General features: G+C 40.4%; 1 protein-coding gene across 1 annotated transcript; it reads right to left on the bottom strand.

The window, feature by feature from the left end:
* Positions 1–6,641: 6,641 nt before the first annotated feature.
* LOC107742831 (apolipoprotein B-100-like) lies at positions 6,642–21,553 on the bottom strand. The gene is made up of 26 exons (XM_016555890.1): positions 21,474–21,553; positions 21,158–21,196; positions 20,368–20,480; positions 20,120–20,265; positions 19,744–19,888; positions 18,982–19,134; positions 18,560–18,684; positions 18,367–18,452; positions 17,754–18,204; positions 16,599–16,716; positions 16,372–16,518; positions 16,032–16,243; positions 15,684–15,912; positions 15,332–15,511; positions 15,023–15,226; positions 14,663–14,827; positions 14,325–14,530; positions 13,987–14,160; positions 13,759–13,889; positions 13,433–13,634; positions 13,175–13,347; positions 12,860–13,035; positions 12,658–12,773; positions 12,202–12,575; positions 7,667–12,078; positions 6,642–7,531 (listed from the first exon to the last, which is right to left on the bottom strand). Exons 1-26 carry the CDS (start codon positions 21,526–21,528, stop codon positions 6,836–6,838), a joined length of 9,228 nt encoding a protein of 3,075 aa, XP_016411376.1. The 5' UTR covers positions 21,529–21,553; the 3' UTR covers positions 6,642–6,835.
* Between the last annotated feature and the right edge of the window lie 4,115 nt (positions 21,554–25,668).

Below are 25,668 nucleotides of genomic sequence, written 5' to 3'. Positions count from 1 at the left end.
GAGTCTAGGGCGCCGAAGCCCGCCAAAGCCAGCCAAAGCCAGCCAAAGCCCGCCAGAATGGGCGGGGCATCTGGCTATATAAGCGGGCGCTCGCCACAGGATTCTCAGATTTCTTCTCCTTCAGCGACGACTCTATGTCCTCAAGCTGATCCGAAGCCGCTCGCTGTTGACATGCCTTCGCAGCTGGAATCGGGACCTCTCAGCACGGCTGACCTGCTTCTCTGCCGCTCCTGCGACGCAGCAGTTCCGGTCCGACCTGATCTCATTCAGGGGAAGTGAGGACGAACTGCTTGATGACAGCATGTCATTGGCAGCATCGGATGCAGAGGAGCTGTTGGGCTCGGTGAATGACCCCCCCCCCTCGCCATCATCCGCGCCCAGCGCCACTAAAGACAGGATGGATGCCGAGCTTCTCTGTATCCTCTCCAAAGCGGTTGAAGAGCTGGGTTTAGAGTGGTCTCCGCCAGAGAAGCCCTCTCGCAGCCGTCTGGATGAATGGTCCCTGCCGGGGCGCCGCCAGGCCCCTCATCGGCGTGCTTCTCCGTTTTTCCCGGAGGTCCATGACGAGCTCACCAGATCATGGCGCGCCCCCTCCTCCGCCCGCCTCCGTACTGCTTCTTCATCCGCCCTCACTTCAATCGACAGCGCTGAAGAAAAGGGGTACGATAAGCCTCCCCAAGATGAGTCAGTGGCCGCGCATCTTTGCCCACCCACGGCCATCGGCTGGAGAGCAAAGGCCGCTCACCCATCCAAGCCGTGTAGGACCACTTCAGCTCTCGCTGGACGCGCCTACACCTCAGCTGGACAGGCGGCTTAAGCGCTTCATTCAATGGCGGTCCTCCAGGTCTTCCAGGCCAAAATCCTCGCATCCTCCGATGAGTCTGGCCTGGACCCCGCTACCCTCAGGGATCGGAGGAGTGCAACTGACCTGGCTCTACACGCCACCAAGACCACCGCCCAGGCGATCGGGAGATCGATGGCCAGCCTCCAGGTCTTCCAGGCCAAAATCCTCGCATCCTCCGATGAGTCTGGCCTGGACCCCGCTACCCTCAGGGATCGGAGGAGTGCAACTGACCTGGCTCTACGCGCCACCAAGACCACCGCCCAGGCGATCGGGAGATCGATGGCCAGCCTTGTGGTGCTCGAGCGCCATTTGTGGCTGACGCTGACAGAGATTAAGGACGCGGATAAGATCCCCTTCCTCGATGCTCCAGTATCTCCCAAAGGCCTTTTCAGCCTTGCGGTCAAAGGATTCACTGAGCTCTTCACGGAGGCACAGAAATCGTCCCAGGCTATGCAACATTTCCTGCCTAAGCGCTCCAGCTCCGCTGCTGCCTCAGCTCGCCCTCAGTCTGCGCCGACTCAGCAGCCCACGAAACCAGCACCTGCCGCCCCCGCTGTTCAGACGGCTAAAGTGCAGCAGACGCGGGGACGCTCTCGCTCGACCAAACGCTACCCTCTTCCTAAGCGCCAGGGACCCCGACCCAAGATTGCGTTGGACCCAGGGCCTCAGGTGTCATCCTGATCTGCAAGACAGGAAGAGGACGGGGTCAGATCTCACTACGGCCGAACCACCCCTCAAGGAGCCTCTCTTACACCTCTTGACACCCCGTTCAACTCCAGGTGCAGAGGGGCTCGGAGGTGATGAATTTGCTGGCAAAAGGAGCTGTGGAAATGGTTCCTCCAGCCCAGAGCGAGTCAGGCTTTTACAGCCGTTACTCCCTCGTCCCCAAAAGAGATGGTGGCCTCCGACCTATCCTCGATCTCAGACACCTGATTCAGCCCTCATGAAGAGGTCGTTCAGGATGATTACACTGAAACAGATCCTCGCGCAAATTCGCTCGGGAGACTGGTTCTTTTCTCTGGACCTGAAGGATACATACTTTCACATCCAGATAGCCCCCCGTCACAGGCGATTCTTGAGATTCGCCGTCGAGCATATACCGGGCAAATTGAACCAAGGAGCGGACATGCTATCAAGGAGCAATGCCCCCTCAGGGTAGTGGACGATCCATCCGCAGACGGTTCAGAGGATCTGGGAGATCTTCAGTGAGGCCAAGGTGGACCTATTCGCCTCAGAAGACAACTCTCACTGCCCAATCTATTTCTCAAAGACCAGGGACGCGTTGGCCCTCGATTGGTCCAACCTCCTTCTTTATGCTTTTCCTCCGATTGCTCTGATCCCACAGGTAATCAGGCGAGTGAGGGAACAAGAACACAGGGTTCTCCTGGTGGCCCCCCTTTGGATGAACCAGCTGTGGCTATCGGAGCTAACTCAGCTATTGATAGCGGCCCCTTGGCCTGTTCTACTGAGACGGCATCTCCTCTCTCAAGCGAACGGGACATTATGGCATCCTCGGCCCGACCTATGGGCCCTGCACCTCTGGCCGCTCGACGGGAGCCTTCGTGCCTCCCAGAGCGAGTCTTAAACACAATTTCGGAGGCTAGAGCCCCGTCTACGAGACGCCTCTACGCCTTAAAGTGGTCTTTTTTCTCCGCTTGGTGTCTAAACCGTGGCAAAGACCCCCTTACTTCCGATTTGACAGAGCTGCTGGATAAGGGACATTCCCCATTCACGCTCAAAGTCTATGTGGCGGCTATAGCGGTCTCTCATGCCGCTATTGAGGGCCAATCGGTGGGCAGAAACAGCGCGGTCATCCGCTTCCTGAGGGGTGCTAGGAGGCTGAATCCGCCTCGTCCCCCTACCGTCCCTTCATGGGACCTGCCCACTGTGCTGAGCGCCCTGAAGGGCCCAGCTTTCGAGCCACTACAGTCTGCCAACATTAGGTCGCTATCGCTGAAGACTGCTCTGCTTCTAGCACTGGCATCCGTAAAGCGAATAGGGGTCCTGCAGGCGCTCTCTATTAGCCCTGCCTGCACTCCGTTCAGAGCACAGGTCATTCCGCTCTCCGCGCTTCCTCCAGCTGAAGAGAACAGAGAGCTATCTCTGCTCTGCCTCGTCAGAGCTTTGAGAATCTATATTGAGCGTTCTGCTCCCTATAGGCGGTCGGAACAACTCTTTGTCAGCTTCGGTAAACGCACCAAAGGGCTTCCGGTTACAAAGACTCTCTAGATCAGGGGTTTTTAACCTTTTAGGACATGCGCCCCCCCAAAGTTTGTCTAATTTCACTCGTGCCCCCCCTCCCCTCCCGTCCCCTCCCGCTAGCCCAAAGTAATGCGTGTGCGAACATCATTCACATATTATTTGCTGCGTATTGAGTGCGTAGAATTAATTACATTGAAACAAATATATAACCAGCTTACCTGATTCAGTGTGATGGCTGAGCCTGTCTCTGAGAGCACAAAATGCCAATCCGTGGTTGGATTCCCGACATGGCTAACCGTAAATAATCCTCCACTGTGAATAAGCGTGAGCGATACTTGCTTTTGATGTACGTATATACAGAAAATGCTGCTTCGCAGAGCCAAGTTGAGGCAAAAGGCAAGAGTACATCAATTGCAAGTCTCGAAAGTTCAGCGTATTCCGTCTCCACTGCCAGCCAGAATTCTGACAGTGTGGTTGAGTCGAACAGTGTCTTCAAAGTACGGTCACTTGAAAGGTCCAGAAGGGCATCCTGTTGATTTGATGACAGACTCACTGTGCTTTCGATGAAGGGGTTACAAACCCAGTCGTACTGGTTCCAACGATGCTGCTCAGGAAAATACTTATTGAAATGTGCAGACAGGGCTTGCAGATGGAGAGTGATTTCTTTTTTTTTTACATCCCAGTTAAGCTCATTTTCCATGAGAAATTCATCCAAGGTCGGGAACATGTCTAAATTTCCCCCATCAACCTGCCCTCTCCATCGCTCCAGTTTCCTCACAAACCCCATAATTTTATCGGACATTGTTAGTAGGTTTGAATTCGGGCCCTGAAGAGACAAATTAAGGGTATTAAGTCTATCAAAAATGTCAGACAGGTATGCAAAATATGTGAGCCACTTAGCGTCAGTAAAATAATTTGCAAAAGAAGATCCACAATCAAGCAGAAAAATCCTCAGTTCGTCACGCAATGAAAATATCCGCTGCAGTACTTTCCCTCTGGAGAGCCATCTTACCTCCGTGTGCAAAAGTAACGATTCATATTCTGACCCCATTTCTTTGCACAACAGGCCAAACAGTCTTGATTTTGTGGGACGAGTCTTTATAAAATTTACAATTTGTGTTGCTGTTTGAAGCACTGCGTTCAACTCCGCAGGAAGAGTTTTTGCTGGAAGGGCCTCTCTGTGAATCATACAGTGGGTGAAACGAACGTGCGGAGCTACTTCACGAACCAAAGCAGCGAGTCCTTTATTTTTCCCTAACATTGATCCTGCTCCGTCTGTGCACACGCCGACACAGTTGTCCCAACAAAGACCAAGTTCTTTCAGTTTACCACTGAGTTTTTCAAAAATATCTCTTCCTGTGCATGTTGTTTCCATTGATGAGCAAAATAGCAGATCCTCAAGCAATTTTCTCTCATGACGGTAGCGAACAAATACAAGTAGTTGGGAGGAGTTTGAGATGTCTGTCGACTCATCTAATTGCAATGAAAAAAAAAATCCATTCCTTATTCTTTCAATTAGCTGACATTTGACGTTGGTTGCCATTTCAGTGATATGCCGGCTTAGGGTATTTTTCCCTAACATTGATCCCGCTCCGTCTGTGCACACGCCGACGCAGTTGTCCCAACAAAGACCAAGTTCATTCAGTTTACCACAAAAGTTTTTAAAAAATATCTCTTCCTGTGCATGTTTTTTCCATTGATGAGCAAAATAGCAGATCCTCAAGCAATTTTCTCTCATGACGGTAGCGAACAAATACAAGTAGTTGGGAGGAGTTTGAGATGGCACGTGAATCCGTATTTTATGTACTGTTCGTCATACTTCCGTCGCTTTGATGCACACAGGCCTTTGGTTTTTGCAGTTAATCCTCTCTGTGTGGAGATCCCCGTTGACGTGGAGGGTTCGTCATCAGTTTGAAGTCGTAATGCTTCAGACAGGCACTTCTCTTCTTTTTTGTCAGACGGTTCACCCGTTTTACTTTCACTGGTATTAATCTTAAAAAGCCACCGGTCCATTTTATTTTTTACGTTACTTACTTTTTCTTGAATTCAATCTCACCAACTCTGCTCTAACAGCTGCCTGATAATTAGCTGTGGGACTAATCAGATTGCCCCCTAGTGGATGCCTAAAAAATTGATAGCTCATCCTCATAATTACTCGAGTGTACGCCTCAGGTTCTTGCGCCCCCCTTAACAGGTGCTGGCGCCCCCCTGGTGGGGCACGCCCCACAGGTTGAAAACCCCTGCTCTAGATGGATAGTAGACTCCATCTCGCTAGCATACTCTTCTTTGGACCTCCAATGCCCCACTGGAGTACGGGCCCACTCGACTAGAGGCATCGCCTCGTCTTGGGCATGGTCCAGTGGTGTGTCCATTGCGGATATTTGTGAGGCGGCCGGCTGGGCCTCGCCGTCCATATTCGCAAGGTTTTATAACCTGGAAGTCCCGGCCTTGCAGGCCTGGTAGCTCTCGACCCCTGGGTGTCGAAGTTACGGGAGTACTCTGGAACAATTAACCAGGCCTGGTGTGACCTAGGAAGCTCAGCCCGTCTTAGCCTTGGGTTATTGTTAACTTCTCTATGAGCATTGGTTGCTTATGGAAGTTTTATACCTTTAGTCGTTCCACTACATTAGCACGGCGCAATTGTACTGTGTTTCCATATGCGTCTAGCAGACGCAGTACGAGTGTAGTATCGAAAGGGAACGTACTCGGTTACTAACGTAACCTCGGTTCCCTGAGATACGGGAAGGAGTACTGTGTTGCTAGCCGTGCTATGTAGCTGCACGACTTAGTCGTCGCGTCAGTCGAAGTAACCTGAGAATCCTGTGGCGAGCGCCCGCTTATATAACCAGATGCCCCGCCAATTCTGGCGGGCTTTGGCTGGCTTTGGCGGGCTTCGTCGCCATAGGCTCATGCAGCTCCGCTGCCTAGCCATTGGTTCGTTTTTTAAGCACTGCACGAACCAATGGCCGTGCAGTTTCACTGCGTGAATGAAAAGGCTTCAGTTCAGGAGAAAAAGGCTTTTTTTCCCATATGCATCTAGCAGACGCAGTACTCGTTCCCGTATCTCAGGAAACCGAGGTTACGTTAGTAACCGAGTACGTTATTTACAGGCAACCGTGCTGCCAGTAAATAACTGTTTTTTTACAGTTTGTGGCTGTAAAATAATTACAGTTTATTACTGTTAAATTACATTTCATGCTGTTTTTTTTCCCTATCTTACATCTTTAAGAGAAGAGTAAGGGTATAAAGATACTGAGAGACAAAATTGTATTTGTGTTGTTAATTTTCTGTTCTGTAAGTTTATGTTTGTATCTGCAATGTTTAAAGTTTTCATTATTTTAATTCCTAAATCAAAGCATTAACTGTAAACATCTGTTTTTACTTGATTTCTTAAATTGAACAATTCATTCATATTTTATTGGTATTATTTCTATGATTTCTTTATCAGATTGAGTTTATATGGCCTCCCTATGAGACATATAAAATGACTATGTAATATATATATATATATATATATATAATGCAAGTGTCTAAAGTACAAGCAGAGATATATAGCTGGTTATATACAACAAATAGCACCTTATGCAGTAAAAATGTTTTTTATTGGTACTTTACTGTCATTGCTTATTAAATACAATAATAAGATAGATCGTAACATTCAGCTATTTTCTTTAAAGAACACTATTCTAAATTAGTTACTTACAAAACAAAAAGAAGGAACCACAGCAGCTTGGGCAAATATTTTGTGGGCATAACAATAATAATCTTGATCATTTCTCTTGGCAAAGTTTAGCTACTTAGTGTCTTGGTACAAGGATGTGAAATCATTCTACTGAAGAAATTCCGTATGAATGGAATAGGAATGTCAATATTCAATTCTGTGTCGTTCAGTCTCACATAGGACTGAATATTCTTGGCATCCTTGAGGGTCTCAATAATTTGGTTCATAAGAACTTCCAGATGGGTCATAGTAGATTCAATCCAAGCCTGGGTGTCTTCAATCAGTTGCTCAAGGGTCATCCCAGCAAAAATGTCCTGGGCCTTGGCTTTGACAGTTTTATAATAGCCTTCAATAATTCTCCTGGTCTTCTCAGCCTGCTCAGCTATTTCATTCAGGATGTTGGAGTCGACAGCATTAGAGAAAACTTTACTGATCCAGGATGAGAACTTGCCCAGATCTTGAAATTTGATAGAGCTAATGAGCTCCTCTGCTTTCTTCACACTTAATTTCAGGATTTCAGGCAGTTCCTTCAGACAGTGATCAATGGTACTTTCTAGCTTCTCGTACTTATTGCTGATGTCATTGTAAAGTGCACTGATGAAATATGTTACTGTGTCTTTCAAATCCTTTAATGAAGCAACTTTCTTCTTCAGCCACAAAAGAATTTGACCAGGGAGCTCCTTGTTCCACTGTGTCTGGAAACTCAGTCTGTTTGGGTCATTTATTGCAATGTCAAACTTTAGAATGTCCATGTAATCCTCAGACTGTAATAAAAAATAGATAATGTCACTGTCATGTCTACTTGTATACTGAACGTTCAAAGTATTAATATATTAATTGATATGTAAGATAGACTAAATGTGTAATAAATAAAAAAAAATATTTTTTTAAATTCTTACTGGGTTTGCACCAAAAAGTCTTCCTGTGTGGTGGGATAAGCTCTTGCTCTGCAGCTGAAGACCAAGGAATCCAGCAGATGGGGATGATACAGAAACAGTAAGACCTTCTTCTGTATTTCCAGTTAAATTGTGGTAAAGCATAAATTTCACATCTGGAAGATTTACTTTGGCAATATTTGAAATAACAGCCTTTGAGACTTCTGTGTTGGTCTCAAGAACTCCATTATAGTTGTTCTCAAAATATTTATGCTCCACAATTAGATTGGTAAACAATTTCATCCCTGAATTCATGTTGAAGGTGGCAGAGCCACTGGTTTTGCCATTGAGTACACCAAACTCAGAGCTAACCTGAGTTTCAAACTGGGCAGCAATTTCATCCTGATGAAGGATCTCAGCCTTAGTATTAATAATGATCATAGCTGTTTTCACAGAGAAGTCATAGGTCAGGTCTCCCATGACAGGGATCATAATTGATTCCTTAATATTGGGTAGAGTGATCTTGGCAAAATAAGGACAATCATATGTATCAGACGTGGTTTTGGCAGTTGCGAAAATGGGTATTTTAATTTTCCTAATAATAGAATTGAGGACTGGTTGCATGTTGAACATCTCAGGGTTCTTCACATACTTAAACTTTGCATCCATATCAAAGGTCTGCTGAGGTGTGATCAAGATTTTTTTAATGCCTGTGTCCTCCCATAAAGAAAATTTCTCTACACACAGTGTTCCATTGTTAATGAATGGGACAGTCAATTTAGGAATGTTAATCGGCAAGGTCAGCACATTAAAGTCAGCCTCACCATTGACTGATGCAGAGAACTGAATTTCCTTCTCACAATTAGCCATATTAATGAAATGAGAATACTTATATTGATTTAACCTAGCAAGACTGGTCCAGCTGGCCTGCTGCACAGAGGGATTCAGAGTTAAAGCCATATCGTTCTGCAAATCAACTTTACTGGACAACCTAAATGGAAGCATTACTTTAGTGTTTTTCTTGTTCTTGGTGTCAAAGATCATTTCAAAAGGCACAGCCTTGAAGTTAACGGAGTTGGTAATGGTGCCTTCAACTTTGCCAATCAGTTCAGCATCATGAGACCCACTCAGCTCAACCATGGGTTCCATCAAACGAATCTGCCCTTTCACTGCTGTAATGCTTCTCTTGATAAAAGGAGTTTCTGTCTCTGCATGCACATTAAACTTGATCTGAGTCAAACCTTTAGTCTCAACATCAACTTTTTGCTTTATCTTGAGAAGACTGCTGTCAGTGTCACCATCAAAAGTCAGTTTTATGGACTCCACGTTTATCAGAATCTCCAAGTTACTCTTATGGGTTCCTTCATCAGAATAATCAAAGACAGACAATTTTCCTTTGCCATTATTTCCAAGGGTGAGGGTGATTATGCCAGATTCCAGCTGAGCAGCAGCTTTTTGGGTCATTGTTGCTTCACTGAAGATGTTGGCCACTGGCATGTTCACACTGTGGATGTAAGAGGTCTCCAAAGTACCTGAGAAGCCATTTTCTGTGCTCAGAAATGCAGTGTTCACTAAGTCAGCCCTGTATGGTTCTGTCGTTGCCTTAGCTGTGGTCTTGGAAGATACCTGGGCAATAGGGCCACTGATGGACATGAATCCCTCATGATCAAGAGAGAAAGCCATGTGATTTGCTTTTACTGTCTCAGTCAAAGACAGCTCTTTCATTCTGGTGATGCTAAGGTGAGCAGTGGCATCAAAGGTGTACGCCAAGAGATCAATAGGTGTCTGGAACTGAGAATTCAGGTTAGCAGTGAATTTGTCTGTTGAGTTACTAAGTTCAGCACTGGTCTTCAGAGTGTGCTCCGAGGATTTGATTTCAATCTCACCATGCAGAATTCCAAAGCAGGGGACCCTAATGAGGTCAGTGACCATCTGCTTTACTTCATCAGCCAAGGTGTCAAAATCATAAGCCATCATTTCATTGACTTTGCTATTTAGTAGTTTTGTCAGCTCATTCATTTGTTCAAAGATTCTATCAAATACTGGTTTCATGTCAAAAGAGTTTAGGTAACTTGCAGCTGATTGCATAGTTTCCCTTAGTTCATATTGTTTCATTAAATCCACAGCATCATCGATGATTTTCTCAACCATTGCCTCAATCTCATATTCTGCCAAAACCTCATCAATTTTGTTGAGAATTTCATTTATCTTGGTGATAATGCCAGTTTTTTGGCCCAAACTGTCAATCAAGTCCCTGATGGGTTGCAGGTTTTTGCCCATTTCCATTACTACAGCTTTCATATCAGAGGCAAAAAGTCTCACATCATCCAAGAACATGTCCACATCAAAATTTACAATTACCTGTGAAAGTTCATTTCCTTTGCTTTTAAAAGTGGCTGTAATGTCATATTTAGTATCAATGACATCAAGCAGGTCAATGCTGCGATCTTTCATGGTGAGCATTGCAATTTTGACCTCTTCTATGTCTAAAGGCAGCTTATCAATGAAAGGTAGGTAAATAAAATGGCTTTCACTGTTCTTCTCATATTTCAGAGCACTTGTGATGCCAAATTCTTGATTGTCATTGGCTTTGTTCAAGAGGTTGGTGGACACGGTGCCTTTCAGTGCAATACCCATGTTATTTGGAGTGTTGAAGATTTCCAGGGAGTGGTCAAAGGCATGGTCATTCAGCATAGACTCCATATTGAAGTTAAACTTTTGCTGCTGAGGGGTGATAGCGCTGGTTATTTTATGCTGGAAATTAGTTTTAATGGAGTTTCCATTGTTCAGCTGGTGGGAAGTTGAGGCCTTCCATTCATGCTTGTATGAGTAAGACTTAGGTTCAGCTTGAAGAAGCAGCATGCTTTTCACCTGGCCACTGTGTTTTCCATACAGGTTAAGTGCTCCATCAGAGTTGAAGGAGCTCTCAACATTCACACTGAAAGGTTCTGTTTTAGTTAGGATGTTGCTTTCCAGTTGGAGAGAGGGAGAGTTGAAATGCACCTCATTGCTGAACTTTGTAGAAAACCCAATGATCTCAAACTCGGAGCTTTGAGTCATTTGACTGCCCAAGAGTTTTCCATTGGTGCTGCACTTTGCAGTGGCTGTCTGGTCAACATACGTGATCTCATATGTATGTCTAAGTCCCTTTTCACCAAATATCCCCTTCAGAGTTCCAGTAACTTCCATCTTGTAGGGCTCTGCCTTCATCTGGACCTCGTTGCTAAAGAGGATACCAATTACTTTAAGACCATTTTCAGCCTGGAAAGATGCTGTAAATTCATGTATGTCCACTGCAACGTTGTGCTTGTAGAAGTTGTTCTCATTCAGGAAGCTGTTGGATTTAGAATGCATGGCCAAAGATTTGAGGGTAACTATCAGTGAGTCTGTGTTTTCTATTTTAATCTCTTGAAGTGATGCAATCAAGTTGTTGGAGAGGTTTAGGCCATCTTCATTCAGCTTGAGAGTGATCATGTTTCTGGTGTTGGCATTGAAAATGTCACCCTTGTACATGCTGTTTAGATATACTTCTGAACTTGCAAGTCTTCCTTCAACTTTGAGTTCAGCGCTGTTCTCATTGACTGTTCCCTTGCTGGAGACAGCCACTGTAGCACCTGTAGTTGTAATTACACCATGGAAAATGTTTTCAAAGGTCACAGATTTGATCTGAGCACTGGTGGTACAGCTAGTGGTCAGGCCATCTTTGGTGAATGACAGCGTGCCTTTGCTAGAGGCATGGTTGGCAGCGAAGTTGATCGTAGCATCACTATTGAGCTCCAGTCCCTGGGTGCTTAGGGACCCAGTAAGCTGGGAGAAAGCTCGGTTTGTGTTGTCATCAGCCTGGGACTCAATCCTGATAGTGACCTCTTTCATAGTTGCAGAGAAATCTACCTGGTTTTGAAGCTTGGTCTCATAAGCTCTGGTGACAGAATCAGACTTAATGGTAAACTTAGCTTCCTTGAGTTCAATGTTGAACTTGGTGGTGTGGTGGACTGGGTCATTCTCTATGTCAGTGTTCAACTCAAATGAAAGTTCTCCACTGGCTGCTGTGGCTTTCATCTTGTTTAGTATTTGGAAATTTGGGCAGTTTAAACTGAAAGTGGATTCAGCTCTTGCCTCTCTAGATTTGGGTTGAAGTAAAAAGGCTTGTGTGGCAGTAGTTCTAGCAGATATTGATCCTACTTTTAGTGATCCATCTAAACTGCCATCCCCTCTGATTTCAGAAGAAACTGATGCCTGGGTTGTGTATACCAGTGACATCTGCATACCCAGAGGGCTGAAGGCCTCAATCTTGTAATTTCCTGTTGCTTTCACTTCATCTGTGAATTTGGCTGTTTCCATTAGACTGAAGCGTGCATCTATGAGCTTATGTTTCAGGGAAGAAATGATGTCGAACTTCGCAATGTCCTCTGTAATGTCAGCAATTTCTGCAGATCCTGCATGTAACAAATATGGTCATTAATTCTAGAAATTACAAAAAAAATCCCACCCAAAGACCCATATCAATTAATAAAACTAAAATAATGTATCATGTATACTGCATGTATGCATATGTTTACCTTCCACAGTAAAAGCAAGAAGTTCCACAGGACTGTTTGCAACAACTTTGTAGCTTGTAATGTAGCTGGGCTCATTGACAGTGTTGTTGCCACCAGAAAAAACTGCCTCTATATCATAAAAGTTAGTGTTCACTTTTGCTGATACCTCTACCATTCCTAGAAGAGGCATTGAGAGGTCATAGCTAGAAGGAATGGAAAAGGTTGGTAGATTGAACCTTTTAGAGGGTAGCATTACACTAATTTGTGGCATGACTAGTTCTGGGGTGGCCATGGTGGGAGGGATTCTCAGGTCCTCAGATGTTTTTCCACCAAGAGGCAAAGGAACGGTGAAGGTGACATGATCTTTGTTGAACTTGTATTTGAAAATGCTCTCTCTGCAAACAGAATAAAATTTATTTGAAGTTGAATGGATAAGCACATTTGTAGTTGGATTTAAAACATTAGCATTAATCTTACATGTTCATGAACACCCTCTCAGGCAAAGATGGAATAACCAGTTCTGGAATGCTCTCTCTTAGTGTCTGAAGGTAGGGCACATCAGAAGCAATCTTGTCCATCCAAATGAGGTAAGCCTATCATATCAATAAACATATTGGTTATGGTCCAAATATTTTTCATGTCTATAATAAAAACTGTTGTAAATTTTATACAGTCATACCTCCCAGAGTTTTGCGTAAATGTGATGGAGTTTCATGTCAGTCTTTACAACTTTATTGTCCATGATGTTATCAAAGACCTGATATAGGTGACTCTGAAGAGGTGCTGCGTTAGGCATCAGCTTCTGGATCTCTGAGTCTATGTCAGACTTCATCTCAATCTTCATCTCATCTTTAGCTATTTTAAAAGCAAATTATCACTTGTTATTTTTGACATAATACCCAAAATAATTATTTAGTTATTTAAGACTGACTTAAATAAATAAAGATTTTAAAATAAAAAGTGTGAAAACAGTAACAGGAAAAGTATCCAATACAATATTGTAAGGTAATCTTCTGCACAGAGTTGGTCTCTGGGAGCTTGATGTTACTCTTGAGTTCCAGAGTCAAATATTCATCACAGTTCATCGTAGCAGTAAGAGTGGCCTCAGTGTTAAGTGAGGGCATAATCAACTGAGTTTCCAGCAAGCCATCTTTCATGGCCTCAAGCCTGTTATAAGCAGAAACATGTCTTTTAGATGAAGGAACTTGCCCATTGGCAAGTGTTTCAAAAGGTAATTTACATCTCTACATACTTTGCACGACCAATGAGAGAAAACTGGTTAATATTTTTGTTGGAGATATCAATGGTGATCTTCTTTCCTTTAGCAAGGCTGTCAGTGACACCAACTTTGATTCCGGCCTCAATATCATAGTCAGGAATTTCAATGCTGGTCATTAGAATATTCTTGTTCCTGTTGTATTTAATAGTGGCAGTTGCCTCTGTGGCCTTAGTACCTTAAGGTAAGAAAATAGGGAAAAAGTGATCCCTAAAACCCACAGCATCAAACACTATAGGAATGTGGTTATATTATAACAGAGTGGTCAAAATTTCAAATTCGCTGTTGTTAAGTATACATGCCTTCTGCTTTCAAAATCATTTTCAGAAAATCAACCTTATGGCGGCCTTCCTTGCCCTCGTTCAAGAGTTCATAGGCAAAGGCTGCAGTGTACTCAGTGATGTCACCGGTGGGTTGGATACCCAAAACAAAACTGTGGTCACATAATAATTTAAGTACAACACATAGAAAAAAAAATATTTAGTGTGTTTTTTAAAGTTTTCGTGTGTTTTTTAAAGTTTGATTCTTACCTGGACTCTCCATTGAGAGGAAAGTATGGAGGATTTCTCTCAGCTTTAGAGTTGAGTATGGTGGTGCAGTAATTGAGTCCGGAAATAAGGGGGCTGCAGTTCATTATGGCAGTTCTGTCGCCCGTCTCAGGAACAAGTGTGACCGGAGTTTTGGACACCATTACTAACTTGTTGCTGTTTGTGAAAAATGACGAAAGGATTCCCATTATGTTTCTATTAAACGGCTGATTGGACCAAATTTGTAGAAAGCTGATGCAATTTCTTTCTGTACATTTTCTTTAATAGTATAAAGAGCATACATTTAAAATAAACCATGTAACATATAGCACAAAAGCTACCTGACTCTGAAGAGTTCAATAGTGTTCTTGGGTGGCAGGATTGACATCTTTATTTGGCCATCGCCCGTAGTGATCTTGGCATTGAAAGAGCTCTCATGGAACATATTAGTGTGCATTTCCACAGCAGAGACAACAAATTTGGGGATGTGGACTCCCATACGGGTAACAAATTCTACTGCCATGGAGGGTGAAAAAGACAGTTCACCCTGTGAAAAGAAATAGGGATACATTAGTAATAAACATGACAATAAAAAGATGAAATGGAAAATAATTTGTTATACTTTTTTGTACATAATCTGGATACTGAACAAAACACAATCAAGGGCAATATTTAATACCCTGCCAGGTTCCATACGCAGACCACCCTCAACACCAGGTGCAAAGGTCCCAGACAAAGCAAACTTAAGGGGAAGTCCAGAGGCAGTTGGAAGGGAGAACTCATTATCCATAAAGATGTAGTGAGCAAAGATGCTCTGATCTCCAGACATCAAGGCCTTTGTAATCTATTGAAACAGGAATATTTAGAATTTTGCATTTATAGTGCCTCAAAAACAACTTTCCCTGTCAGATAGAAAATCTTGAGCTAGCAAAAACAGATAGCAAAAAATACTGTATAAATTAACCAAGTGTTGTCTGATTTATGATAGAGCTAATATAGATATGTTTTATGTAAAATGCAGCATATTGTGTATACATACCCAAGCAGGTAAGTACTTGAAGGCCTGAATATATGTGGCCATCCTGTCAACAATAGCTGACAGGTCATTGGTGCTCTTGATGTATCCCAACTCATTCCCCATGATCCTTAAGTAAGCAATAGCCTCTGGGGAGTCCTGGTTGTATAGATCCTTTGCAAGCTTGTTGAAGTTCCGCACCATTTCCCTAATAATATTCTCAGGGACCTGTCAAAGAGAAGATTCTGATCTAGCCTTGGATACATGCATGAAAAATTAAATCCTTTCAATAATCACATTGCGATGTTTGGAATAAGCAATGGATATCAGTACCTGTCTTTTAGTTTTTTCTGTTCTCAGGGGTTCAACCCATTCTTGCAGAACTTCGTTGATTTTGTTTGGTATTTTGTCCCCAACCCAGTACATTGCCTTGGAAATAGAATCAGGGAAGAAGCCATTGCTTCCAAAGAGAGTCTCAACAGTTGGCTCAAATCCTTTGCCCTCCATGCCAAACTTGGTGACCACAAAATAAATAAACAAATAAATAAATTCTAAAAGTCGTAGTCAAATCAAATGCAACAAGTCCATAAAAATCAAGGGTATGTACAAGCAATAAGTAATAATTGAATCATATATCAATTGAGTTTTACAACCAATTAAACACATAACACATTAAGATTCCTACCTCAATGAAGTCAAGGTTGTAACCGAAGGCTTTCAGGGTTGTCTCAAGCATAACCTCTCTGGGCAACTGACTGCTGGGATCAAAAATGATGCTTCCTTGCATATCGGAGCCCATGACATCCTTGCCTGGCATAAATACATCCATCTTATAATTACGAGAGAGCTGAGTGTAGTTTGAGTGGGTAAGCACCTCATCATCCTGCATGACCTTGACTATTGTTTTGCCCAACCTTGGAAGAAAAAAGTTATAGTATTTATAGTGTTATATTAGATAAAGAGCAAAATAAATGGTAGACAGCAGTTGATGTGTTTTGCAAACTAGAGAAAACTGACAAACTGAATAACATACTCTTTCATTTCAGGATCCCTGGAATGAATAATGTTGTAGACATGAGAAGCCACAAAAGACTTGACTTGCACATTCTGGTCCTGGGTAAGTATCTTCCTCACAACCTCCAGGTCACTTGCTTCTGGCTTTTTCATGAAGATAAGATATGCAGCAAGTCTCTTTTGAACAGCACCTTTGGCATATAGGGCCACTCTCTGAATGTTGGAACGGACCTGAACATTTAAAAAAAAAGAGAGATTGGAGTGTAAAATTGGTTTTCTTAGTAGGATAATTCCATACATGAGACAAACATTTGATTCTGAAGCAATACAAATTGTTCAACAAAAATTGCAACACTTACATCAGGAGTCACAGACATTCGTCTGAAAGCCTGAATGGCAGACATCTGGACTGACAGGGTGGTGGCAGGCTGTCTCATACACTTAAGCAGAGTGGTCTTTATGTTGGGATCAGCTGCTTCCATAGCCTCGCCCATGTTTCCAATCACCTAACCAGGGCAGATTATTATAAAATAAGTTGTTTTCCCAGTGTGAAAATATCTAAAAATATAGATGTTAAAACACACACCCTTAAGGTCAAGTAAGTCAGATCTTTCTCGCCAGCACAGTCAGCACCAAGAATGGAGGTAATGAAGTTAGACACCTCAAGAATCTCAGAGGTGAGCTGACCCTCAGCTTGGAAGTGCCTGAAGAGATATATTATTAACACTCAGCTACAGTGGAAATATACTGACAAATACTTTAGCTAAAGGAAGCTAGCATAGCTGATCACCAGCATATGTTGTGCTTTGGATTTCAGTGTGCTGATATCTTACAAAGCTCGATTACTTTGATGGACCAGCTTCACTAGAAAGACCATACAAATCACAGTCTTCACCAACCATGTTTTGCATCTGACAGCATGGTGATGCTGGCAGCACTTAATTAATATGAACCAGCTTAGATGAGCTAGAAAATTCAAGCTATTCTATGCTGGTCTTTTCAGAGGGGAATTGAAAGGAATTAAGCAGTCTAGAAATAGAAAATAATTTGCGTACCTCCTTACAACATTGCTGAGAGCATACAGCAGAAGATTTAGATTTGCTTTTAGTTGCATTGCACCACACATGTCCGCTGTAGACATGGTGAAAGTAAACCAACTGCAGGCGTTTTTCATTGCAGGTTTTTCAATTACAAATATCTTTACATTTTCAGAATTTTAAATGAAATTCTTTGTTTGTCTGAGGTGGGGTGGGGTAAAGGATCCCTACTTATTTTCAGTCAGTGGACTGGTACAAAATGTGGAAAAAAAATTCTGGCAACATGTACTGACATATATACAGAAAAAAATAATCTACTGATAACTCACTGTTTTGAGTAATTATTATTTTCCAACTCTTATTTTGTTTTATTAATTTACCAAGCCATATGTGGCTAAAGTTGTGTGGCCAAAAATAATATTTTTAAATACAATCAATTGCAATAATTTTATTACTACTAATAAATACCGACAAACTTAAGGTAATATACAGTAATGGTGTAGTAATAATTGGGGAGAAAGACCATACAAATCACAGTCTTCACCAACCATGTTTTGCATCTGACAGCATGGTGATGCTGGCAGCACTTAATTAATATGAACCAGCTTAGATGAGCTAGAAAATTCAAGCTATTCTATGCTGGTCTTTTCAGAGGGGAATTGAAAGGAATTAAGCAGTCTAGAAATAGAAAATAATTTGCGTACCTCCTTACAACATTGCTGAGAGCATACATTATTGGCTTGCTCTTCTTGGTCTGCGCAATCTCCAGTATGTCTTTCACCAAGAGGCCAGTAGGTCTGAGCATCATTCCTAGAGCATAGATAGCAGCATCTACCTCAATGGCATCAGCGTCAAAGGTCTTCAGAATACTGAACATGGCGCTGCCACACTCTGGGGTGCCACACTGAATCAGGGCCTGCCAGGTCAAAAACTTGTCCTCCTTCACCATCTGAATGATGTTCTGCTGCAGAACCTCATGCTTGAGTCCACGGAGTTCAGACACCAAACTCTGGAAAGTGCTGGCCCTTAGCTGCCGATATGGTTTTTCGTTCATGGATTTCAGCTCCCTGAAGATGAACAGCAGAGCCTCAGACGTCTGGGCTGGGGCTTTATCCTCCATTGCCTCTAGAGCCAAGTGTTTGGGGTGAGTAGAACCTGTATTTTGGAGAGCGGGATGATATGTGAGTGAACGGCTACATAGTCACAACCAAGAAAAATATGAAGTCAGCATATTCCCAACAGTTCTTTATCCAGACAAATCAAATCCAAAGTTCTCAAATCTATCTGAGATATAACAGTAAAACTGGGAACACTCACGATAATCAAAAACTCTGTCATTAATCTTGCTGGTTCCCTCAAGAGTTAGGATTTGTTTAACAAGAGAAGAGATACCATATGTATTTCTGCAATGAAAATGAAATGCATATGAATGAATTAGAATATGATGTTCCATTTATGCACACATATCATTAGGAAATTTAGCAAGTGATATGATGTCAGTGTCACTCACTGGTAAGAGAAAGGAAGAAATATGTGCTTCTCTGTGCACATGGCAGAGGTCATGTGCTTCTTCTCGTTGTCGAACTTATTGTTGCAGGTCTGGGTACTGCCAATCAGCTTGGACAGAGGGTATTGCTGTTGACAAATAAATATATATTTTATATAAATACATTATCTGTTTCTTGAAAATTATTTTTTCACCTGTAGTTGGCTCAGTCTGTATGATATCATGCTTTTGTCAGTATTGGTTAGCGTTTACTTAATCATTTACCTGTTTATTAAACATAGGGTAATTAACAAATTGCACTGAGGATGATGATTAATGGAACAGAATTTAATTTAATTTTAAAGTAAAAATAATCTAAGAAGCAATTATTTCAAGCTTTAACCATCAGAGGGTATTATATATTTTTAAAAAAGTGATCGTCTCACCAAACCAGTGATGATTGCAAGAGGGCTGGTGTGGCTTCTTTGGGCTTTGAAAGTATCACACCGTGACAGGTCCCTAGTGAGGGTGACATCAGTAGCAATATCTTCCTTGCTGTTGACCTTGACATCAGTGGCACAGATTCCATGGACAGTAACCTAGATTAAATACTTATTTTGTTTTATTAATTTACCAAGCCATATGTGGCTAAAGTTGTGTGGCCAAAAATAATATTTTTAAATACAATCAATTGCAATAATTTTATTACTACTAATAAATACCGACAAACTTAAGGTAATATACAGTAATGGTGTAGTAATAATTGGGGGCTCTGTTGGAGCAAGGATATTTTGGATATTGATATATTCATTGCTTTGTAATAATAATAAAAAAAATATTAATATCAAGCAAAAATGCAAAAGCTGGCCTTAATATTTTTCAGTAAATATTTTTCAGTAAAAAAAAGATTACTGAAATAATTGTTTCAAATCTATCATGAGGTTTATGAGGATTTAGAGGCAATATCATGAATATCATGAAATAGTCTCCTATCAGTTGACTTCCTGGGTCAAGATTAACTTGCACCTTCATTGGAATGTATTATTCCAGATAAGAAGATTAAGATTTTATATGCTTAATTGTATAAGTGGGTGTCCATAACAGCATTGCTTAAATTAATTTAATCTAACAAGTTCAACATACAATAAAAGGCAATTCATAACTTTACAGATTAAGGCTTTAAGGAAGAAGAAAACATGTTTATGTACCATGTCTTTGCTCTCCTCTTTCTCCGTGACAGGAACAATCAAAGCAGAGATGATACCCCTCTTGAAGTTCAGAATGTTGGTTTCATCTCCCTCAGGATACAGTGTCACACCTGTCTCACCCTCCACAACAAACTTCAGTACATTCCTGTGAAAAGAGGAGTAGCTGTAGAATCATTTGTTGAAAAGTTTCTGATCAATTTTAAAATCAGTTTATTTTAAACTGGAAACCAGTCTTACAATGTATAGTTTATGAGGTAGTTTTTATTTTGCATTGGCTGTTGGTATATTTTAGCAATACTGGCTGTGCTCATTTTGAATATTTGCAGACTTAACATTATTATTTGATCTATTTTCTCTAAAGGGAATGGAAACATACTTTTCTATGGCTGCTTGAAAGGCTTGGGCCTCCGCAGCAGGTGCATAGATGGGCGCACCATTTGCATCCGTTCTGACCACCTCAGTTAGGGAGCACTCACTGGTACGGAGCTCAAAGCTACATGCCACAGGCACATCAATTTCGACCTATGGAAAGAAGGGTGTTAATGACTTAGTTAATGACTGAGCAAAACAACAGGAAAGGCATATTGAGAAACTGAATTGTTACATGATTTTTCAAATGTGTACCTTGCAGGAGATTTTGGGACCATTCATGAGAGGGGAGGTCCCAGTAACCATATTCCGGATCTCAGCTTCATACTGATATGTATATTTTTTGTAGATCTTAAATCTTTTAGATACTGTAAATAAAATAAACGCTGTCAATTCAAAATTTTTGAAAGAATAATCACAGACTGCAAAAAAAAAAAAAAAATTTTCTTAGTACATTTATTTTTCAGTGAATTTTGTGTTGTCCAATAAAAATAAAAATAAAAAATATATATATATATACACACATTCTGAATACACGTTTTGTCTATTGGCACTGGTAGACTTTCCCACTCATTTTCTTAAAGGTAAATTTTTCAGGTAAGTTGAACAAAATATCCTTATTTTGTTTACATATTATTAGTTTAGATATTATTTCAGGAAAACAAGACAAATAAAATAATTAAAACATGTTTTTGCATATTTATGTATGTTTATACATAACATTATAACATTAATATTACTTTGTTTAAATTTCATTACATTATATTGTTTTATCTAATCAAGATAAGCAATAAGAAATCTGGACTCTGACATCCTGACTCAAGCACTGTCTGTTGTAGATAAAAAGTAAATAGCCACGTTAGAATGATGATGCCATTTATTGAGGGTCCAAAGTAAGTGACAACACCAATAGGTACAGTGAGTCCAATAGGTAAAAGATAAGGATAAATTAAATTGATGCTTTAACATGTATCCTAGACACCTCGAATCCAAATAACATTTCATCAAAAGATAAGAAATGAAAAAAAATAAGAAAAATACTTACAGTGACATTCTGGATGAGAATTTGATTCAGTTTCTTGCTCTAGTGAGAAAGTCATTATGCAAGTATGATTAGGAAAAATATGTAAACAAAACTAAAAATGCATATTGAAAGGTAAATCAAAGATTAAATTTTAAACAAATCTAATTTTAGATGAATTTAACCTTTGACACAACTTAGCCTTTACAGAATATGACATGCTAAAAATAGGCTATAGGATACTTAGGATGAAGCTAAATAAATAAAATATTTTTAGTGCATGAAATGCATTAATGAAGTAACATTAATACACCAGAATGCAAAGGTACATTATACTCACGGGCAATAGCATAAGTGCCAAGTAGCAGCAATAGGCAGAGCTTCATATTCCCCATACTGGGTCAGAAGAAGCTCAGAAGCCCTGAGACTACAGCGAGTCTTCCTCCGAATGGAGACTGGCAGTGATCATCTGGCTCGCATCTTTTATACTCTGATCTATTCAGTTCACTTAGGGGGTTAAACAAGGGTTGCAACAGGTCCAAAGTTCCATCAGTCAGTGTGGCAGGCCAAAGGCAAAAGCTGTTTCATAAACACCACCCAAGACTTGCCTGTCAGCAATGGAACTGATGGAACGCACTGATTGCATTAACCAACAGTAACCACAGGTTTTAGACTACCTTGATTGATTTTCTTTTCTTTCATTTGAAATCTTACATAGGCTAAAGGTTGTTGTTGGGGAGAAATACCAAACTAGTACCACAATGTTCAATGTAATGTTAAGTAAAAACTGTCAAATGTGAAATTGTAATAAAAGGGCTAAAGGGTGTTGAAGGGCCTTTAACTTCATTGACTGTCATTATATATTCTTAATATTGCTTACAGTTAAAACACTAAAATATGTCGGACATAAACTTTCAACAAAATATTATTCTGTTACAGGCAAATGCAATACAAATGCCACAAATGATGGGATTCCACTCGACAATAGTGGAGTAGTTACCCAGCAGAATCCCAGTAGTTACTACCAAATACCATTTTCTCTAGTGACATATGTGAGTCATGTCCTAATCACAGTTATTTTCAAGCAACATGCCCTCTCCCAATTTACAACCCGATTGATTTTCTTTTCTTTCATTTGAAATCTTACATAGGCTAAAGGTTGTTGTTGGGGAGAAATACCAAACTAGTACCACAATGTTCAATGTAATGTTAAGTAAAAACTGTCAAATGTGAAATTGTAATAAAAGGGCTAAAGGGTGTTGAAGGGCCTTTAACTTCATTGACTGTCATTATATATTCTTAATATTGCTTACAGTTAAAACACTAAAATATGTCGGACATAAACTTTCAACAAAATATTATTCTGTTACAGGCAAATGCAATACAAATGCCACAAATGATGGGATTCCACTCGACAATAGTGGAGTAGTTACCCAGCAGAATCCCAGTAGTTACTACCAAATACCATTTTCTCTAGTGACATATGTGAGTCATGTCCTAATCACAGTTATTTTCAAGCAACATGCCCTCTCCCAATTTACAACCCTTATCTTTAAAACCAAGTCAGTGTGCAAAAGTTCAGAGAACATTTAAACTATTTAGGATCCCTAATGGACTGTGTTCGGAATTATCTGCTCTAAATTATCTACAGTATCATCAGCACAGGGCTTGGATCTTATGGAAAGGAAAGAAACAACATGTGTCATCAACATGAGTCTTACATTTTAATTTTGTTATATTTTATCATGCTAAACTTTTCATGGTTCAATGTTCAATCATGGTTTCATACTACCTTTAAAATCAGAATGTTTTTGCTAACATGGCTTGTTTCATTAGTCATGTCTGATTCAGTCAAATTGGCAACATGCTGGTCTGTTTAGAAGCAAAAATAACAGCCATGTTTAATTCTAAAATACAGTTAATCTTAGCGATTTCAGAGCTGTTGCTCTCATAATTTTTTGTGAGGCAAATGAAGAGATAACCTAATCAGAGAGAAGCACATCAAGATAAGTTACATAACTTATTTCCATGCTGTTGAATTTTGGTTTGCTCAGTGGGAGCTGCATGCACATTTTTCCCTTTCTTTTCCTTTTATTTTATTGATTTTCTGCTTAAAATAAATTGTAACAAGCTGATGTAACTATAAAGACTGATATGTTCTTTTTAGCTTTCAATGAAATAAAAAAGGGGAAAAAATGGAATATACACAACATAAATTATTATACAAAATCTTTTATCTAACTTCACATGGTGTTCTTTTAATATGATAAACTACATTTTGCATGTGTTTTCATGAATTTTGCAACGTTTTTTGCAAGTTTTTCCCTTCAAGTGTTGAGTTGACAAATTTTTTCAAATTTACTATTAAGAATGATTGTAAAATTACTGGGTGCGGATGTGTTGGTTTGTGATATACAGTAAATACTATGATTTCGGGAAACAGTCATGGCAATATATATATATATATACATTTTTTTTTTTTTTTTTAACAATGCATCACACTATGGTGCTAGAGCAATGAGCTACCCAGGGTTAGAGTTAAGGTAAATGCACTGCTGAGTGGTTAACAAATGTAACCAGTAAAAGTATACCTTAAGACTTGCCTGGTCTTTACTCTATGTTAGGGAACAGCTCTTATCAAGTACCTTATCAACAGAAGCCTGTCTAGCTCCTCATTGATGAGTTTATTGCCTTGCAAAGATTAGTCGACCCGTGCTTGGTCTTTTTTAAAAACACACTTTAACTAAAAACAAAACTGTTTTTCTAAACTATTTTCAAACTACAAAAATACAAAGCTGAGGTGAGCTTTTTTATGTTAAAATACTTTCTCCTACACCAGTTTAATGTTAGACAGTTATAATTAAACCATTCACAGCCCCTAAATGTGTAAACACTGCCTATATAATTGTTTTTTTTACCAATTAACATTAGTAGTGCGGCATAGAGGCCAATGCTTTAAATATTGCTGATTTGCAGTCTGCACAGACAATATTTCAACATCTCACATTTGTCATGCTTTACATCCTGCAAATCTGCAGTCAAAATAAAATGTTATACGAGGTCAAACATTTCTCATTATTCTTCAGAAACTAGTTTATGTGAGCTATGTTATCCACAGTCATTTATAGCTCTACTCCACACATCAGAAAAAAAATTGATACTCAGATGAACTCATTCAAGTCAAGGCATCTTCAAAACATTTACATTACATTACATTTAGTCATTTACATGCCTTTGACAGACATGCCTTTGTCGGTAACTTTTATCCAAATCGACTTACAAATGAGGACAATGGAAGCAATCAAAATCAACAAAAGAGCAATGATATACAAGTGCTATAACAAGTCTCAGTTAGCTTATTGACCTTACTGATGTGAGGCAACAGTGTTTAACCACTGAGCCACCATTACACTCTAAAAATTGGTTATTTGACAACCCAGTGCTAAGCAGATATTAGACAGAACACGTGCTGAGTAGAGGGGGATAGTGTTCCAGTTCAAACTGGTTGTTTTTATTTTAGGGAAATGAAAAGGAGTTTGTGTGTGTGTGTGTGTGTGTGTGTGTGTGTGTGTGTGTTTTTTGTTTTTTTCTTTTTTTTTTCTTTAATGTGCTCATTGGTTCATTGGCTCAGTTTAAGACTGGGCAGTTGGCATGCAATTAATTCAAAAATGTTTTGCTAGTGAATATAACTTATGTGCTGTTTGTGAACGCAGAGCTTTCGATATTTGTTGAATTAAATGATTCAATGAATGAGAAAATGGATTTGCATGTTAAGTTCAGTTAACGTAGCAATTGAATTTGCACAGAGACTGTGTTTTGCTTTGCGTTATCAAAACTATGTCAGTGTGTTTAAACAACATGCAGTGATAAAGAATATTTTTCATTTTGTAAAACTTGTGCTATGTATTATGGTAACACTTGGCTTTCAGTTTTATTAGTGGACATGTTAAGAAAATGTTTTGAATGTGTCCTATGTTTTTTGCACATTAGAGCATTTAAAGCAATAGAGTGTGATAAAATGCATTAAATTAGTGAAAAAAAATGCTTGAGAAAGGCCTTTGTCTGTCAATACACTTAAAACAGAGCTCTCATGCTATACATTGGCAAAGGATACAGTGAGTGAGTTAACACATTTAGATGTTACTTCTGTTGTGACGCACAACAACATGCACAAACTGAGAGTATTTTAGAGTGTGTTAGTAAACATTTTTACATTAAAAGTTACTCATTTCAGACAAGCAACAAACAAAATCATGCACAAATTGTTCGAAGTATGTTCATTAGCAGTGGCGCCTGCAGGTGTACGGCTGTACGCACTATGCATACCATGAGTGCTTAGATTTGCCCCGCAAACATTTCTGCAGTTATTATATGTCCCATATTTCTGTCGACTGAACCAGCCATGCCTTTAATTATAAATTTACGTTCGAACCGCTCCGTATGTAGCCAGATTTCATGAAAAATATTATATGATATAAATATGATTTCATTTGTATGAAATATCTTTCATGTGGGCCAAGATATACTCTTAACAT

Source organism: Sinocyclocheilus rhinocerous, unplaced genomic scaffold (assembly GCF_001515625.1).
Source record: "Sinocyclocheilus rhinocerous isolate Xijiao unplaced genomic scaffold, SAMN03320098_v1.1 scaffold822, whole genome shotgun sequence".
In the NCBI taxonomy this organism is placed as follows: domain Eukaryota; kingdom Metazoa; phylum Chordata; class Actinopteri; order Cypriniformes; family Cyprinidae; genus Sinocyclocheilus; species Sinocyclocheilus rhinocerous.
This window is presented reverse-complemented; position numbering and strand designations above follow the sequence as displayed.